The 19,157-nt window shown below is 45.2% G+C and overlaps 1 protein-coding gene across 1 annotated transcript in view; it reads right to left on the reverse strand.

The window, feature by feature from the left end:
• SETD7 (SET domain containing 7, histone lysine methyltransferase) overlaps window positions 1–19,157 on the reverse strand; it is a 95,495-nt gene that overhangs the window by 35,811 nt on the left and 40,527 nt on the right. Inside the window, exon 2 of the mRNA XM_077476928.1 lies at window positions 8,373–8,502. Coding sequence (XP_077333054.1) covers window positions 8,373–8,502 — 130 coding nt within the window. The remainder of the gene's footprint in view (window positions 1–8,372; window positions 8,503–19,157) is intronic.

A 19,157-nucleotide genomic window follows, 5' to 3' on the forward strand; every position in this document is an offset into this window, starting at 1 on the left:
CCCACTGTGGTTCGCTGGATTCCCAAAGCTTTGGAAATGGCTTTATAACCCTTTCCAGACTGATAGATCTCAATTACTTTCTTTCTCAATTGTTCCTGAATTTCTTTGGGTCTCGGCATGATGTGTAGCTTTTAAGGATCTTCTGGTGGACCTTACTGTGTCAAGCAGCTCCTATTTAAGTGATGCCTTGATTGTGAACAGGTGTGGCAATAATCAGGCCTGGGTGTGGCTAGAGAAATTGAACTCAGGTGTGGACAACCACAGTTATAGTATGTTTTAACAAGGGGGGCAATCACTTTTTCACACAGGGCCATGATGGTTTGGATTTTTTTTCACCTTTAATAATAAACACCTTCATTTACAAATTGCATTTTGTGTTTACTTGTGTTGTCCTTGACTATTGTTTAAATTGGTTTGATGTTCCGAAACACTTAAGTGTGACAAACATGCAAAGGAACAGGAAATGAGGAAGGGGGCAAACACTTTTTCACACCACTGTACATATATACATATATTACACACACACACACACCTCTATTAAAATTACTTTAATTTTCCTGTTTAACATAGAATTCCAGTTTTCTTATCACTTTAAATAGTTTGTTTGGACCAAGTTAAAACCAAAACAAACTATTTCCATTACATAATGATGTGGCCGCTGTAATATACAGTTGTGGGATTAGCTACATACAGTAAGTGGCACATCTTCCCATCTGCTACTGGAATTTTATAAATCTGGCTGAGTGTTAATTTTCAGCCGCTAGCGGGGCACTTTTAGCACTCTGGCTTTCACACTGGGGCTGCAGGGGAGTCATTTTTCAGGCGCTATTTTCAGCACCTGAAAATGCCTCCAGTGTGAAAGAGGTCAGAGTGTATGGACGCTCATATTGTTCTACAACTTATTTACAGAATTAGGGGATCATCAATAAAGTTGACTCCTGCCACGCTTACAGGACATGCATGGTTAGCTGTGCTTTCTCTGAGACTTTTACGATGCCCCGCGTTTTTGGTGCGGTTTCAGAAAGCACACCAAAGATGCAGCATGCAGGAGTTTTGGTGCACCTTCTGAAAATTGCAGGACCCTAAAAGGAGGAGAAGTTTACCTTTACCATTGGGAACAGGTTACATGTTCACATTTTTAGGGTGGAACATGTAACATTCTGCAGCCGCTACCACGGTGCTGTGGAGTGCCATGGTAGTTTGATTCTTCTGGTCAGTGCATCTGTGTCCCCTGTACGGGTGCAATGGATCAAAAAAAACAAAACTCACCAATCGGATTGTTCCTAGGATCAGAGTCACGGATAGGATAATTTTTCGGATCAGCAAATAATACCGTATTTATTGGCGTAGAACACGCACTTTTCCCCCCCTTAAAATCAGGGGAAAATCATGGGTGCGTGTTATACACCAATCCACCCCGCCGATCTGCGCTGTCTGTGGAGCGCCGCCGTCATTTACCGAGCCGAGCGTACTCGGCTCCGCTCTCAGTCACGCCTCCTAGCCTTTACGTCCCGCCATTGGCCCGGTGTTGTGTCCATCACAGGAGCCAGGACAAGGGGCGGGACTGCGAGCAGAGCCGAGGAGCCAAAGATCTCGGAGGCGGCGGCGGGAGGAGCCGAAGATCTCGGTGGTGGTAAATTAAAAAAAAAAAAAAACCATGCTGCAATGTTGGGGAAGGCTGCAGGGGGACAGTGTGCAAGGCTGCAGGGGGACAGTGGAAGGCTACATTGATGGGCATTTAAAATGTAAGGTTTTTTTCCTTAAACTTCCCTCCTAAACTTGGGGTGCGTGTTATACACCGGCGCGTTATACGCTAATAAATACGGTAATTGAATTTGCAAAAACCTGTGAAAATTCCACCACCATATAGTCCCCACTGTAATATACATCTCCCCCGCTGTAATATTGGCTGAGCATGGCTGGGTATCGCCAAGTACGGCTGGGTATTGCCGAGTATTGCAGGGTATGGCTGGGTATGGCAGAGTATTGGAAGAGTATGGGGGGTTGGCTGTGACTGTACATGTCACAGAGCAGCGCTGTGGGCTCTACAGATCCAGCCCACAGCGCTACTGCCATCCGATCTCTCCCCTCCACTGTACAGATTGGTACACAGAGGCAAGAGAGGAACCGGCGTCATCAGGATGGCGGTTTGTTTACAAGTGATCGATCCGTCATTTGACAGAGGGATGACATTGTAAACGCAGACGGGTGCACCGAGATGGCCGCCGCTTCGGAACTAGGCCGAAGCCGCGGCCTTTCCTAAGGCCGAGACCGCTGAGAGCTCCAGTGACAACCGTTTGCACCCCTAGTCCCCTGTATGGGATGTACTGGCACACAGATACACTGACAGGAGACCTCCAGTGCAGCAGCGATCTGCTGATCTGATCGTTGGTGCAGTGTTTTACAGGTTAACATTTTTTTTTTTTAAATGTAATAATGGCACATTTTCTAATCTGCAAAAAATAAATTAAAATAAAATGTGCATTTATTTTTTAAAGTGAACTTATCCTTTAAAAGAAATGTCTATGCAAAAAGCGTAGCCAACATGCATGAAAACCGCAAAAGTGCAGCAGTTTGTACTTTTTAACAATGCAAAATTCTATGTTAAAAACTAGCTATAAATACTGGAACTACTACTGTATAATAAAAAAACTAAAATTAACAAAATAAAATACTTAGGCCAGTTGCACATGGACGTAATAATTTACTAATATTTATTCTTGGGATCTTGTTGACAGAAAGATCCTGAGTAAAATGTTTCCATAAAGACTTTGCGTATACATGTGTAAAACCCTTCTTCAATGCACGCGTTGCAATAAGTGTGTGTGTATGCGTGTAAAATTACTTGACACAAATGTAACATTTTTGTTATTACATGCTATTTTTGTTTTACGGCTCTGTACTTCTCACTGTATTACTGTACACAGCTGTGCACAATGTCCCATAGACAACAATGCATCTATAGTGTAAATAAGGTAATAGCGGGCTGCCACCTAGTGATAGAAATATAGTGCCTTGAAAAAAGTATTCACACCCCTTGAAATTTTCCACATTTTGTCATGTTACAAACAAAAAACGTAAGTGTATTTTATTGGGCTTTTTATGAGATAAACCAACACAATTTCAAAAAATTTTCAAAATGTTTTACAAATAAATATGTGAAAAATTTGAAAAGCGTGGTTTGTATTTGTATTCAGCCCCCCAATCAAAACTTTGTAGAACCACCTTTCACTGCAATTACAGCTGAAAGTCTTTTTGGGGATGTCTCTACCAGCTTTGCACATCTAGAGAGTGACATTTTTGCCCTTTCCTCTTTTCAAAATAGCTCAAACTCTGTCAGATTGGATAGAGAGCATTTGAATAGCAACTTTCAAGTCTTGCCACATATTCTCAATTGGATTTAGGTCTGGACTTTGCCTGGGCCATTCTAATACTTGAATATGCTTTGATCTAAACCATTCCATTGTAGCTCTGGCTGTATGTTTAGGGTCGTTGTCCTGCTGGAAGGTGATCCTTCACTCCAGTCTCAAGCTATTTGCAGATGTAACAAGTTTTCTTCTAAGATTGCCCTGTATTTGGCTCTATCCATCTTCCCATCAACTCTGACCAGCTTCCCTGTCTCAGCTGAAGAAAAGCATCCCCAAAACATGATTCTGTCACCACCATGTTTCATGGTTGGGATGGTGTGTTCAGGGAGCTGTGTAGTGTTAGTTTTTCACCACACATAGTGTTTTGCTTTTAGGTCAAAAAGTTCAATTTTGGTCTCGTGACCAGAGCACCTTCTTCCCCATGTGTGCTGTGTCCCCTACATGGCTTCTCGCAAACAGGACTTCTTACGGCTTTATTTTTGCCACTCTTTCATAAAGGCCAGATCTGTGGAGTGCAGGACCAATAATTGCCCCGTGAACAGATTTTCTCACCTGAGCTGTTGATCTCTGCAGTTCCTCCAGAGTGAACGTGGCCTCTCGGCTGCCCTTGTGCATTACCAAAAGATAAAATGTATTTAAAACTTGTAACAAGAGAAATATTCACAAACGGGTATGGTTCCTCCTAACATCCGGTTCAGGTTGCAGGTGTATAGAGACACCGTTCCGAATTGCTGGAGCACCGATAAGCCTTTTTTAAATGCTTGTTTGTGAGTATTACTCTTGTTGTTACAAGTTTAAATACATTTTATCTTTGGTAATGCACAAAGTCGGTGCGCCCTCCTTATCTTTCTATATAGTTTAGGTAGATGGCAAAGTCTTGGTAGGTTTGCAGTTGTGCCATACGCTTTCCATTTTCAGGTGATGGTGCATTGAACAGTGCTCCGTGAGATGTTCAAAGCTTGGAATATTTTTTACAACCTAACCCTGCTTTAAACTTCTCCACAACTTTATCCCTGACCTGTCTGGTGCGTTCCTTGGCCTTCATGATGCTGTTTGTTCACTAAGGTTTGCTAATAAACCTCTGAGGGCTTCACAGACAGCTGTGATTATACCGAGATTAAATTACACACAGGTGGACTTCTGAAAGTAGTTGGTTCCATTAGATTTTAGTCAGGGGTATCAGAATAAAAGGGGGCTGAATACAAATGCATGCCACGCGTTTCCCATATTTATTTGTAAAAAAAAATTTGAAAAAAAAAAAATTTCTTCCACTTCACAATTATGTGCCACTTTGTGTTGGTCTATCACATAAAATCCCAATAAAATACATTTATGTTTTTGGTTGTAACATGGAAAAAAAAAAAAGTGGAAAATTTCAAGGGGTATGAATACTTTTTCAAGGCACTGTAAATAGTGTACAGCTGCTGCAGTCACTAAATGTATATCCACAGTAGATCAATATGAAAATATGTGATCACTCTGCCTAAACAAGGTAAGGTATTGAATGAAAGGTGAGTACCAGTGCAAAATATATCCGTGAGAATATAAATAGTGCAAAAAAGTCCACTTGAAATTTAATATGAATAAATCTTATGAATTGTGCAAATGAGAGACTATTCAATAAAGTGCTTCACAGTAAAAAAATACCACAGTGTTTTGCCAATTTCCAGCTTGTGCTCCTTTCACCAGGTGAAGTGCAAGCTCACCTTCATTATAGGCCCCAATAAGGTCAACTAAGCATGTAGGCAGACCAATCTGATGGACAAAACACTGGTGATATGGTTCCCTCTCCAAAATGGCTCCACACAGCTCACAAGTGGGTCATAGGCAACAAATAGAAAAGAACAGCCTCCAATAGCGCAGTACCTGGGTTAATACATTCAACAAACTGCACAGACTCTGCTTTATAAAATACTCTCACATTTATCTGGTAAAAACAAGCATGTAATAAGCATCTAGCATCTCACTTAAAGTGATTGTAAACCCTTACAAACCACTTTGACCTACAGGTAAGCCTAGATTAAGGCTTACCTGTAGGTCCAAGAAATATCTCCTAAACCTATATGGTTTAGGAGATATTTGCCCGAAAACAGGCACCGCTGTCTACGGCGCATGCACAGTAGACAGCGGTGCGCAGGCGCACTGAGCGCGGCATTCTCAACGACGCAGCTGCCGCGCGTGTCGGCTCCCGTGCGCATGCGCGGGAGTGACGTAATCGCGGCTTCGCCGAATGACAGCGGCGGAGCTGCGAGACCCCCCAAGAAGATGGATGCGGCGGACTACAGGGGACAGCGGTGACTTCGCTGGCTCCTGTGTCAGGTAAGTGACACATAATGGACTACTATGTGATGCATAGTAGTCCATTATGCTTTACCTTTGCAGGAAATCAAAGAGGAAGTAAACTCATCAGGGTTTACTTCCTCTTTAATCCAGCGAATACTCCAGCCGCCAGGCTCAATCTCTACGTCTTACGCCACCAACGCATGTGGCTTCATCTGGAGGGAAAGCCACGTTTGAACTCCTAAAAACTGGTGCCACAGTACTACAACTGTGTGCATTGCCCCATTTAACCGAATGGGTCATATTTGCTGGGCCTAATGCGATAGATTTTTTTTTTGCCACACAGATGCAAAGCAGAGTGCCATATGTACACTCCCATCCTTTGTAGTTTAAAGAGGAAGCTGTTGGGGGGATGGAACAACAACAACAACAACAACAAGCATCAGATTATTTTTCAGATGAGCATCACTACTGCAGTTCAAACCAGGCATCAACAAATGACAGTGGAATTGAAGGCAAAACTTTTTTTACCCCCATTTTGAATACAGTAAGGGAGAGTGTTTTTCACCATCTTTGTCCTATTAGGGAGAACTTCCTTTATTTCCTGTCCCTTAGACACAACAGAAGTGAGAGGGAATCCCTCCAAAGTGGGGAAAATCCCTGGTAGTCGCCGACTCAGTGTCCCCACTGAAAAAGTGTTCCCTTATATTCCTGTTCTGGTGAATACTCACATTTTAGGATTTTCTTTCATTTTCACTGGTAACGGTTACAGGGCAAACAGAGGGCCAGTCTCCCTAACGGAGACAGACAACAAAAACCTGACAGGCATTCAAATCCCTCTCCAAACTATCCATCTAACAAAACGTTCTAATATTGAGCTCAGGAGACATTGCACAATTGCAGGAAGCCATCCAAAGAACAAGAGACGAGGCTTCTATATCTAGCTCTGGATGGCTTGTGATGATATCACATATTTTACCTCAGGCTTATTCATGACAATGCATTTATAAAAGATTTCAAAGCACAAGTTTATAACAGGGTGTAATACATTTTGTCATTATGATGTGCATGTTTGCAGCCTTTCATTCACACAAAATCTGCTATTCAGCAGTTTCAGCTGCCCAGGCAGTAGGCCAAACAACTGCATGTCAATCAGAAAAGCCAGTGGCAATGTTCCCACAAGCAATACATACAAGTCTATTCTGTCCCCCCCATTAGTTCTGCTAGGGTCTACTAGGCAATGCTTTGCTTTCATCATGCCATTGCATAAAAGGACAAACAATTTACAAGTCACTAAGTGTGTGTGGATAGATAGACAGTATCTCACAAAAGTGAGTACACCCCTCACATTTTTGTAAATATTTTATTATATCTTTTCATGTGACAACACTGAAGAAATTACACTTTGCTACAATGTAAAGTAGTGAGTGTACAACTTGTATAACAGTGTCAATTTGCTGTCCCCTCAAAATAACTCACACAGACATTAATGTCTAAACCACTGGCAACAAAAGTGAGTACACCCCTAAGTGAAAATGTCCAAATTGGGCACAATTAGCAGTTTTCCCTCCCTGGTGTCACAAGATCTCAGGTGTGAATAGGGAGTAGGTGTTTGAAGTTTTGTGTCGCCGCTCTCACACAGGACACTGGAAGTTCAACATGGCACCTCATAGCAAAGAACTTTGAGGATCTTATAAAAATAATTTTTGCTCTACATAAAGATGGCCTAGGCTATAAGAAGATTGCCAAGACCCTGAAACCGAGCTACAGCATGGTGGCCAAGACCATACAGCGGTTTAATAGGACAGGTGCCACTCAGAACAGGCCTCGTCAAGGTCGACCAAAGGCTTTGAGTGCACACGCTCAGCATCATATCCAGAGGTTGTCTTTGGGAAATAGACGTAGGTATGAGTGCTGCCAGCATTGCTGCAGAGGTTGAAGGGGTGGGGGGGTTAGCCAGACCATATGCCGCACACTGCATCAAATTGGTCTGCAGGACTGTCGTCCCTCTTATAAAAGATGATGCACAAGAAAGCCTGCAAACAGTTTGCTGAAGACAAGCAGACTAAGGACATGGATTACTGGAAACATGTCGTATGGTCTGATGAGACCAAGATAAACTTATTTGGTTCAGATGGTGTCAAGCGCGTGTGGCGGCAACCAGGTGAGGAGTACAAAGACAAGTGTGTCTTGCCTACAGTCAAGCATGGTGGAGGGATTGTCATGGTCTGAGGCTGCCGGCACTGGGGAGCTACAGTTCATTGAGGGAACCATGAATGTCAACACGTACTGTGACATACTGAAGCAGAGCATGATCCCCTCCCTTCCTAGACTGGGCTGCAGGGCAGTATTCCAACATGATAACCACCCCAAACACACCTCCAAGATGACCACTACCTTGCTAAAGAAGCTGAGGGTAAAGGTGATGGACTGGCCAAGAATGTCTCCAGACCTAAACCCTATTGAGCATCTGTGGGGCACCCTCAAAACAGAAGGTGGAGGAGCGCAAGGTTTCTAACATCCACCAGCTCCATATGTCGCCTTGGAGTATCACTTTAGGATATATAGGTCTTGCCATTTTATCATTACCCTCTCAGATAACCAAAAAATATTCTGGATCAATTCCACGGATTTTCAAGCGTTAACTGTCTATTAGATCAAAGTATTGTGTGGGACAGTCACAGCTCTCCTGTCATTCAAAATACATAGAAGCAGAGCACTAACCTTCCATCAAAGAAGAAGAATTTGCCACGTCCGTTTTTTTCGCCATGCACAAAGTGCCCCTCAAAGCGATCTGTGGAACTGTAACTGACAATGCAGAAACCATGAGGCAGACCATCATCATCCAATTGTCCTACATAGAAATGTACAAGTTAGACAAGTTTCAAGTTCATTCAATTTATCATTTAAAAAGAAAGAATTGCAATTTGTATACTGAAATAAGACATTTTTGTAACTTATTATATTTTTTTTTTTTTTTTTTTACAGGTTTAGAAAAACAAATTTTATATCTTTTCTATTTTATGCATACAGTCCAAGTATTTCATACAAAAGGACAAAAATGATTCCTAACTCACTAGTAGGTATTTGCTTATAGACATTTACTGCAGGTGAATCTTCCTGGTTTATTTTAACTACTTGCCTACTGGGCAATTTCACTTCCTTCCTGCCCAGGCCAATTTTCAGCGTTCAGAGATGTCCCGCCTTGAATGACAATTGCGTGACTATATACTGTATCCATATGAAACTTTCATACATTTTCTAAGTCAGATAGGTGCTTTTTTTGGTGATATTTAATCACCACTTGTTTAATTTTTTTTTTGTTTAGCAAAAAAAGGAGGACAGAAAATCCTCAAAAAACAAAAAATAAAAAAAAACAAAACACACTTTAAACCATGTTTCTGTTATAAAATTTTGCAAATAAAGTATTTTTTTTTCTTTGCTGAAGAGGCTGCACTGATGGGCACTGGTGAGGCTGCAGGGATAAATCAGGGCACTGATGATCAGAGCCCAGATTATCAGTGTAAATGTCCCTTGTCACAGGAAAGCTGGTTATTGGCCTTTCTTTCCACACACTCGGACAGCGCTGAGGGGGGTGGGGTTCTGGGAGAACGTCAAGAGATGTCCTCCCAGAACTGGACAACCACGCTGTAGTCTTTCGGCTAAAGCTCAGTCAGCCAGTGGTTAAATTGCAGAGAATCTTCAACCACCGGTAAATATTTGGTGAGGGTCATTCACTGCTTTATATATGTGCCCCTATGGGTTATCTGAGTGATAAGCAAAGTAGTAATGAGTCCCCAATAAAGGAAGAGTCAAATCATGTGGGTAATTTAACTGTGTGTAATTTCAGCTTGAGCTACTGGGGTGTGTAAACAAGCTTTTATTTTAGCAGGCTGTAAGGAGTTACATAATAATTTGCACAGGAGTAGAAAGCTCCACCTTTTGGCAAAATTGATATAAAATATATAGCTGACAAAAATATAATTTTTTTTATTTTATTTTTTATTTTGCACGTCTGAGCCTATTAAAAAGAAATAGGCAAAAAGCCACGATACCGTCGCTTTATTGTGTACTTCTGCTGAGGTGCCATTTTTAATGGATAAACATCAAATTCTCAGCACAAGTGTGCAAGTTTCAATCAAAGCCTTAATGACAGTTAGCTTTTTGGTTGAACATTCCTGGAAAAATCATTTGTCAGGATGTTTTTTTTTTCCCCCATCACTGGGTCAATTCATTTTGTTTGAAAGCCCTTAAAATGTCATCCAGACCTGCTGTTTGAATGAAATTCCAGGCAGATTAGACAGATTTCACTGTAATATGTACAATTTTATACAAACAAAAACCACATTCACACTTTGAATTTCAGTCAAGAAATATTTTCCATCTTGCTGCTTGGAAATTTCGTATCACTATAGTCAACAGTAAATGTTAACCTGACCTAGAACTGCACAATTCTGGCTAAAATGAGGAGAATCAACTTTTTATTTTTTTTTGCTTAGAATAAAGATAATTTTACTTTTTTTTTTTTTTAATTGAAGTGCATTTTTTCCCCATAAAATTGCGTTTGAAAGGCCGCTGCACAAATACAGTGTGACAAAGTATTGCAACAACTGCATTTTATTCTCTAGGGTCTCTGCTAAATAAATATAAAATAACATACATAAATGGTTGGAGGTTCTCCAAGTAATTTTACAGCAAAAAAATACTGATTTTACTTGTAAGCAACAAGTGTCGGAAAAAGGTTTAGTCTTTTTAGTGGTTAAACTGACCTCATTTACAGACCAAAGTTCATCCCTTTGCTCTGAAAGAACCAAAAGATACTTTGTTTATAGTCATTTCCCAGCGCTGACAACGTTGATAAGCATTTTTTCCTCTAGACAGCTCTGAGCGAGAATGACTCTGCACTTACATGAATTAATTGTGGAGATGCTGGATTAAGAATGTGAGGGGTGGTTGAATTGAGAGAGATTTTCTTTTAACAATTAATCGTGCAGCTCTAAACTTACCCCTCTCTTATTTAATAAATTGAAAATAGGTTCCAAAATCAAAATTTTTGAGTGCAATTTCAATGGTGTGTGTGTGGTAGGCTTACAGTGCCTTGAAAAAGTATTCATACCCCTTGAAATTTCCCACATTTTGCTATGTTACAAGCAAAAACTTAAATGTATTTTATTGGGATTTTATGTGATAGACCAACACAAAGTGGCACATAATTGTGAAGTGAAATGATAAATGGTGTTCCATTTTTTTTTTTTTTTTTTTTACAAATAAAGATCTGAAAAGTGTGCGTCACCTAATTGGTAAATTGAGTCCACCTGTGTGCAATTTAACCGCTTGAGATCCACGCTATAACTGAATGACGGCTACAGCGCGGACCTGCTTTGCCGGGACTATGTCTATTGACGTCGTCCCGTGCACGAGCGGCCTGCGCGCCCCCTGGGGGGCGCATGCGGCGCGCTCTGTGATCAACGAGTCTATGAGACTCGCCTGATCACGGATCGGAGCAAGGGGGTCGATCCCTACCCCTTACCACTTGATCAGCTGTCAGCCAATGACAGCTGATCATGTGACACAACAGCCGGTAATCAGCTATTTTTCCTCCTCGCGCTGACAGAGAGAGGAGGAAAAAAAAAAAAAAAGCCGATCACCGGCAGCCGTGATTGGGACATCAGTCCCGATCACGGCCAGCTTATCAGTGCCCACCTGCCCCCTGCCAGTGCCACCAAAATAATAAAAAAGTGCCCCCCATCAGTGCCCACAGTGCCACCCATCAGTGCCCACAATCTGCCTCAACAACAGTGCTGCACCCCAGTGCCACAAATCCGTGCCCATCAGTGTCATCTACCAGTGCCCATCAGTGCCGCCCACCAGTGCCGCCCCATCAGCACATTTCAATGAAGGAGAAAAATGACCTGTTTGCAAAATGTTATAACAAACTATTAAACAAGATTTTCTTATTTTTTTTATTTTGCATTTTTTGTTTGTTTAGCAAAAAATAAAACTCCCAGCTGTAATTAAATACCACCATAAGAAAGCTCTATTTGTGGGGAAAAAAATGATAAAAATTTCATTTGGGTACAGTGTTGTATGCCCGCGCAATTGTCATTCAAAGTGCATCAGCGCTGAAAGCTGAAAATTGGTCTGGGCAGGAGGGGTGTTTAAGTGCCCAGTAAGCAAGTGGTTAATCTCAGTATAAATACAGCTGTTTTGTGAAGCCCTCAGGCGGCGTACACACGGGCGGACTGTCTGCCGAAACTAAGTTTGTCAAACAGTCCGCTCAAACTTTTGAATGAACGAACTTGCCCACACACGGCACTTTGAGCGGACAAATACGGCAAACTAAGTTCGTCGTACTAAGTCTGCGCAACTTTTGAAATGAACGGACTCGCCCACACACGAGGCAACAGTCCGCTCATTTCAAGCGCCTGTCAAGGTAGGCGGGGCCCGCGACGGAGACGTCGCGGGCTCCGCCGCCTGGAATGAACTTAAAGGTGAACCCCAACAAAAAATCGGCGTGGGGGTCCCCCCAAAGTCCACAACAGACCCTTGTCCGAGCACGCTACCTGGCCGGCCAGGAAAAGGGGGCGAGCGAGCGCGCCCCCCCTCCTGAGCCATACCAGGCCGCGTGCACTCAACATGGGGGGTGCCTTGGGGAAGGGGGGGCCGCGCGGCCCCCCCACCCCAAAGCACCTTGTCCCCATGTTGATGAGGACAAGGGCCTCTTCCCGACAACCCTGGCCGTTGGTTGTCGGGGTCTGCGGGCGGGGGGCTTATCGGAATCCGGGAGCCCCCTTTAATAAGGGGGCCCCCGGATACCGGCCCCCCACCCTATGTGAATGAGTATGGGGTACAATGTACCCCTACCCATTCACCTGTAAAATAAAAGTACCCAAAAAAAACACAACACACGAGATAAAATATTTTATTGCACAGCTCCGGGGGTCTTCCGTCTTCGGGGGTCTTCTCGCCAGACTCCTCCGCTATCTTCTTGTGGCTCTTTTGCTAGCGGAGGAGTCCGGCTTTCTTCCTCCCCGCCGCCGGCCTCTTCTCCCGACTTCGGGGGTCTTGTCCCCCTCTTCGGTTCTTCTGCCGGGCCACCGCGCCTTCTTATAGCTCTTTTAGAGGCAGTGGCCCGGTCTTTTGTCGCCGCCGTCGCCGCCTTCCGTTCTTCTTCTTCTTCTTCTTCTTCTCCTTCTCCAGGAGATGTTGACACGTCGCTCTCTCCGGCCGCAATGCCAGAGTCGCGCTGCGCGGCCACTTATATAGTGACAATGGGGCGGTGTCACATGGAATATGTCACATGGGTTGGTCACATGGTGACCCCGCCCCCTTATGATGTCATAGTCCCCATGTGACATCAACCCATGTGACCAACCCATGTGACATATACCATGTGACACCGCCCCATTGTCACTATATAAGTGGCCGCGCAGCGCGGCTCTGGCATTCCGGCCGGAGAGAGCGACGTGTCAACATCTCCTGGAGAAGAAGAAGAAGAACGGAAGGCGGCGACAGAAGACCGGGCCACCGCCTCTAAAAGAGCTATAAGAAGGCGCGGTGGCCCGGCAGAAGAACCGAAGAGGGGGACAAGACCCCCGAAGTCGGGAGAAGAGGCCGGCGGCGGGGAGGAAGAAAGCCGGACTCCTTCGCTAGCAAAAGAGCTACAAGAAGATAGCGGAGGAGTCCGGCGAGAAGACCCACGAAGACGGAAGACCCCCGGAGCTGTGCAATAAAATATTTTATCTCGTGTGTTGTGTTTTTTTTTGGGTACTTTTATTTTACAGGTGAATGGGTAGGGGTACATTGTACCCCATACTCATTCACATAGGGTGGGGGGCCGGTATCCGGGGGCCCCCTTATTAAAGGGGGCTCCCGGATTCCGATAAGCCCCCCGCCCGCAGACCCCGACAACCAACGGCCAGGGTTGTCGGGAAGAGGCCCTTGTCCTCATCAACATGGGGACAAGGTGCTTTGGAGTGGGGGGGGCCGCGCGGCCCCCCCTTCCCCAAGGCACCCCCCATGTTGAGGGCACGCAGCCTGGTACGGCTCAGGAGGGGGGGCGCGCTCGCCCCCCTTTCCTGGCCGGCCAGGTAGCGTGCTCAGACAAGGGTCTGTTGTGGACTTTGGGGGGACCCCCACGCCGATTTTTTTCGGCGTTGGGGTTCCCCTTTAAGTCCATTCCAGGCGGCGGAGCCCGCGACTTCTCCGTCGCGGGCCCCGCCTACCTGGAGACGCACTCCAAATGAGCAGACTTTTCTCCGGGCGGGAACAGTCCGCTAATTTCGAAAGTACAGCAGACTGGCCCACACACGGGCGGACTGTCCGCTCAAATCAAGTTTCAGCGGACAGTTTTTCTGAATTTCCGAAAAACTTTGTTCGTCAAACTGTCCGCTGAAACTGTCCGCTGAAAGCCCACACACGAGCGGACTGTCCGCTGAAACACTGTTCAGCGGACAAAGTTGAGCGAACAGTCCCCGCGTGTGTACGCGGCCTCAGAGATTTCGTAGAGAACCTTAGTGAACAGACAGCATCATGAAGACCGTGGCACACACCAGATCAGGTCAGGGATAAAACTTGTGAAGAAGTTTAAAGCAGGGTTAGGCTATAAAAAAAAAATCCATGCTTTGAATATCTCATGGAGAACTGTTCAATCCATCATCTGAAAATGGAAAGCGTATGGCACAACTGCAAACCTACCAAGACATGCTGTCCACCTAAACTGACAGGCCAGGCAAGGAGAGAATTCAGAGAAGAAGCCCAAAGGCTCATGATAACTCTGGAGAAGCTGCAGAGATCCACAGCTCAGGTGGGAGAATCTGTTCACAGGACAACTATTAGCCACAAATCTGGCCTTTATGGAAGAGAAGGCATAGATGGTAACAAGAAAGCCATTGTTGAAAGAAAGCCATAAGAAGTCCTGTTTGCAGTTTGTGAGAAGCCATGTGGGAGACACAGCAAACATGTGCAAGAAGGTGCTCTGGCCAGAGGAGACCAAAATTAAACTTTTTGGCCTAAAAGAAAAACGCTGTGTGTGGGAGAAAACTAACACTGCACATCACGCTGACCAGACCATCCCCACCGTGAAACATGGTGGTGGCAGCATCATGTTGCGAGGATGCTTTTCTGCAAATGATTTGAGACTGGGGCAGAGGTTCACTTTCCAGTAGTACAAGGACCCTACACATACAGCCAGAGCTACAATGGAATGGTTTAGATCAAAGCATATTCATGTGTTAGAATGGCCCAGTCAAAGTCCAGATCTAAATCCAATTGAGAATCTTTGGCAAGACTTGAAAATTGCTGTTGACAGATGATCTCCATCCAATCGGACAGAGCTTGAGCTATTTTGCAAGGAAATGGGCAAAAATGTCACTCTCTAGATGTGCAAAGCTGGTAGAGACATCCCCAAAATGACTTTCAGCTGTAATTGCAGCAAAAGGTGGTTCTACAAAAGTATTGAATCATGGGCTGAATACAAAATGCACACAACACTTTTCACATATAAAAACAAAACAAAAAAACAAACACACACACACACTTATTTTCTTTCCACTTCACAATTATATGCCACTTTGTGTTGGTCTACAAACACAAAATCACAATAAAATATATTTACATTTTTGGTTGTAACATGGACAAAATGTGGAAAAAGTCAAGGGGTATGAATATTTTTTCGAGACACTAAGTCCACTGCTATATGAAATCTGCTGTGTGTGTAAATAAAGATGTGCCTATACCTGTAAAGGGAAGATGACCCAAACTATTTAAAGCACCGCAGCTGAACATGTGTATTGAATTAAGTTGCTGTTAAATGTGTACTTAGTCATAGGCAGACAAAAAGTACAAGCCTTTCACCTTCGACAGTGGCCATGCCCTGTTCTATAATAAGAACTTGTCCTAATATACACCAGCAGGTCATATTGGCAGCAATATGAGACAGCAGTGCTCAGAGCACAAGATCTGGCTCTTGTATGCTTAACAACCATTTGACAAATATGGATGTTCGTGTAGCCAGTGTGCTAACCTATCATAGGAAAACTGTGCCGTCTACCAATGGTAGCATACAATAAACCAGATCAGTTATAGTTAAATATCAGGTATAAGGCTGGGTTCACACTGCTGCGGGGGGAGATCCGGATGTGATTCGCACCGCAAATCACATCCGATCTCCGTAGCACTGCGAGTTCAGCCATACAGATAGTATGGCTGAATTCGCAGCGCTCCCGCAGCAAACTCGCACGGGACCCTTTTTTTGGTCCGCAACAGAATCGGATCGCATGGGGGTTCACACCATGCGATCCGATTCCTGTGCGAGTCGGCAGATCGCACTGCGATATGCGGACGGATCTGGGGGTGTCATTAACATAACATTGACACTCCCAGCCGTCCGCATAGGGCAGTGTGAACTGCCGGCGGGAGGTGTGCGATGCGGGAAAACGCCGCGGATTCGCGGCGTTCCCTCATCGCAGCAGTGTGAACCCGGCCTAAGGGGGAAAAAAAAAAAAAAACAAAAAAAAAAATAAAAAAAACGTACAAACATTTTTCCTACGATGGAACCAAAATAGTAAACATGTAGCTCTGAAGCAGTATTCGTTTAAATAGTCACTGCCAGTCAATTGTCTATTTTTAAAACACATGCTCATTTTATTTTATTCATTTTTACATGAAATTAAAACCTAAACCCCCCCCCCCCCCCCAATACAATATATATTTGTTGCACAATATTTCCATAAAAATATTAAAATTTTTTGTAAAAAATAAACTAAAAGTGAATTTTATAATACAAACTCCCCCACAAAACTGCAACAAACTATAGCTAAAAATTGTTTTATGCCGATCCGCAACCCCTGGCGACCCGGGGACCCCCGCTGGACTCCGGAAGGCATTGGGGGCCTCCCTACACCCAGGGCCATAGCGCAGCAGAGCTGCGGACGAAACGGCCGCCATCTTAAGTAGGCCCGAGGGCCCGACACCGGGATGAGTGCTATTTGACTCTATTGTGCTACCCCATAAGCTTCTGGGGGGGGTCGGAACTGTGAAAAGCTGCCACCACCCTGCGGCCCTTTCCCCTACTTCCCCTGTTGGAGCCATCTCCCACCCTCAAAGGCCTGGGTAGCAGGCTGAAGCCTAGTGCCCGCACAGCAGGATTTTAGGGCCCCTTAGCACACCCCACGGGGGCCTCATCAGGGCCTTTCCCTCATGCTAGACGGCCCGGGTCCCTCCGCACGCCATCAGGATTTGCGAGAAGCTACCCATTGTGACTGCCAGGGCTCCATCTGCCTCGGGGGACGGCTGTGGCCTGGGGGGGTCTCCCCCTTTTGTTTTGCACTGCCAATTGCGCATCGCTGTCAGAGTCCCCCACATCAACTACTAATGGCTCTTACAACCCTCACATGCTATGCTTAATTAAATGTGATCGACCCCGAGCCCCGTCCAGCTTCATTGCCACAATTATGCCAACAAAGAAACCTAGACCTCGTTCCACAACTAACAAAGGATCTGCAAAGGGGCCAGCTTTAACCCAATCAGGCTCCGGATCAATACAGCACTTATTTGCCGCAGGGAAATAGACGTCGGACGATCGGGGTAGCCGCGCCAGAACCCCTAAACGCTCCTTCTCCCCTCCCTCTCTGGCCGCCTCTATTCGGGAAGGCTCACCGGCCTCCTCCTACTGCTCCGAACTTATGGAAGACCCCGGGTCCCCAGGGGGCTCCAACATGTCCACCTTAGTCAACAGTCTTAAGAAGGAGATGGCGGGGATGTTCCATGGCCTAGAGAAATCTATAAAAAAGGAGATCACCGGAGTTAGAGCAGACATGGCGCACCTTCTGGATAGGGTAGAGGAAACGGAGCTCAGACAGGACTTGCAGGCCTCCGCTATTACAGAATTGCAAGAGACGGTCACACAATTGGCGTTTGCCCAGAGGGCCTCATCCTACAAGCTTGAAGACCTTGAAAGCCGGAGGAATAATTTGCGAGTGCGGGGTCTCCCGGAAGCCACTGGTGACAATGATCTTGAACCGTCGATCCGGGGCATCCTTAACACGATCCTGGGAAACCCGGTCACTGAGCCGCTGCGGTTTGACCGTGTGCACCGGGCCCTCCGCCCCCGCAATTTCTCCTCGGATCAACCGCGGGACGTCATATGCCGCCTACACTACTTCTCAGACAAAAATGATGTAATGCTCAAAATGCGGAGTACACCTACCATAGACTTTGATGGGGCAAACCCCCTACCCCCCCTCCTTTTGGGGCTGGGGGGAGCGGATGGCATTTACTCTATGAATCCCGACTCGTGGTTTGAGGACGGAATTGCCGCCTGCTCTCCCTCTCCCCTCAGGGATCACGGCAGTTTACTGCGTGACTTACTAATTGTTCCCACTGGTTTAATGTCAGAAATGATTTTCAGACGTCTCAGATTGTTTTCTTTACTTCAATTTCTCCCTCTTCCCTCTGTCTCCTTTTCCCCCCCTATTACTCTCCCCCAGGTGGCTTGCGTGGAAATTTAAGCTGAAGGGTAACACTCTGCTGATGATATGACTTCCATAAAAATTTCCTCATATAATGTGAGGGGCCTCCATGTTGCCGCAAAAAGGCACCAAATTACCCGTGAATTGAAAAAGACTGCATGCTCAATTGCCTTTCTTCAAGAGACGCACTTGACGCATACAACACCGGTCAAGCTGACCTCCCCCCAATTTCCCCAATGGTACTACAGCCTGTCTGATACTAATAAGGCGAAGGGAGTGGCCATAGGGTTCAGCAGCAGTGTTCCCTTCCGCCTTGTTGACATGATAGCGGACGATCACGGTCGGTATCTTTTTTTGAAGGGATATCTGGGCAACACGCGCTGCACTTTGGCTAACGTGTATTGCCCTAACCGGCATCAACCTGCCTTCCTCTCCCAGATCCTCTCTAAATTAGCCCACTTCGCTGTTGGTATAACTATCCTAGCGGGTGATATCAATCTACCTCTTGATCCCATTATGGACACCTCCCAGGGCCGATCCCACATTCCATTTAAAAGACTGTCCGCACTTAAACGCAAGCTCATCGAGCTACAATTGATCGATGTCTGGCGCATACTTCACCCCAAAGACAGGGATTACTCCCACTTTTCTAAAACGCATTGATAATATCTTTTTAGATCACCATCATCTCCACCTTCTGCAGTCCGCTCATATAGATACAGCTACTATTTCTGATCATGCGCCTGTATCGATGTGCATGGCCATGCCCTCCTTAGTACAACGCTCCAATAATTGGAAGCTCAACGACTCCCTCCTCTCTACCGAGGTTGAAGTGGCTGAGTTAGCCTCACATATGAAACAGTATTTCATCGAAAATACTTCCCGAGTCCTCCCCCTCTGTTGTATGGGAAGCTCACAAGGCTACCATGTGGGGACGACTCATTGAACTGGGAGCTAGAAAGAAGAGGGAGCATGGCCGGCAGATCGAACAGGTCATCGGACAAATTGCAGAATTAGACAAGCAGCATAAACTTACCTT

This window comes from Lithobates pipiens, unplaced genomic scaffold, assembly GCF_037356315.1.
Source record: "Lithobates pipiens isolate NorthernLeopardFrog02 unplaced genomic scaffold, aLitPip1_a1.2 Scaffold_13, whole genome shotgun sequence".
In the NCBI taxonomy this organism is placed as follows: Eukaryota; Metazoa; Chordata; class Amphibia; order Anura; family Ranidae; genus Lithobates; species Lithobates pipiens.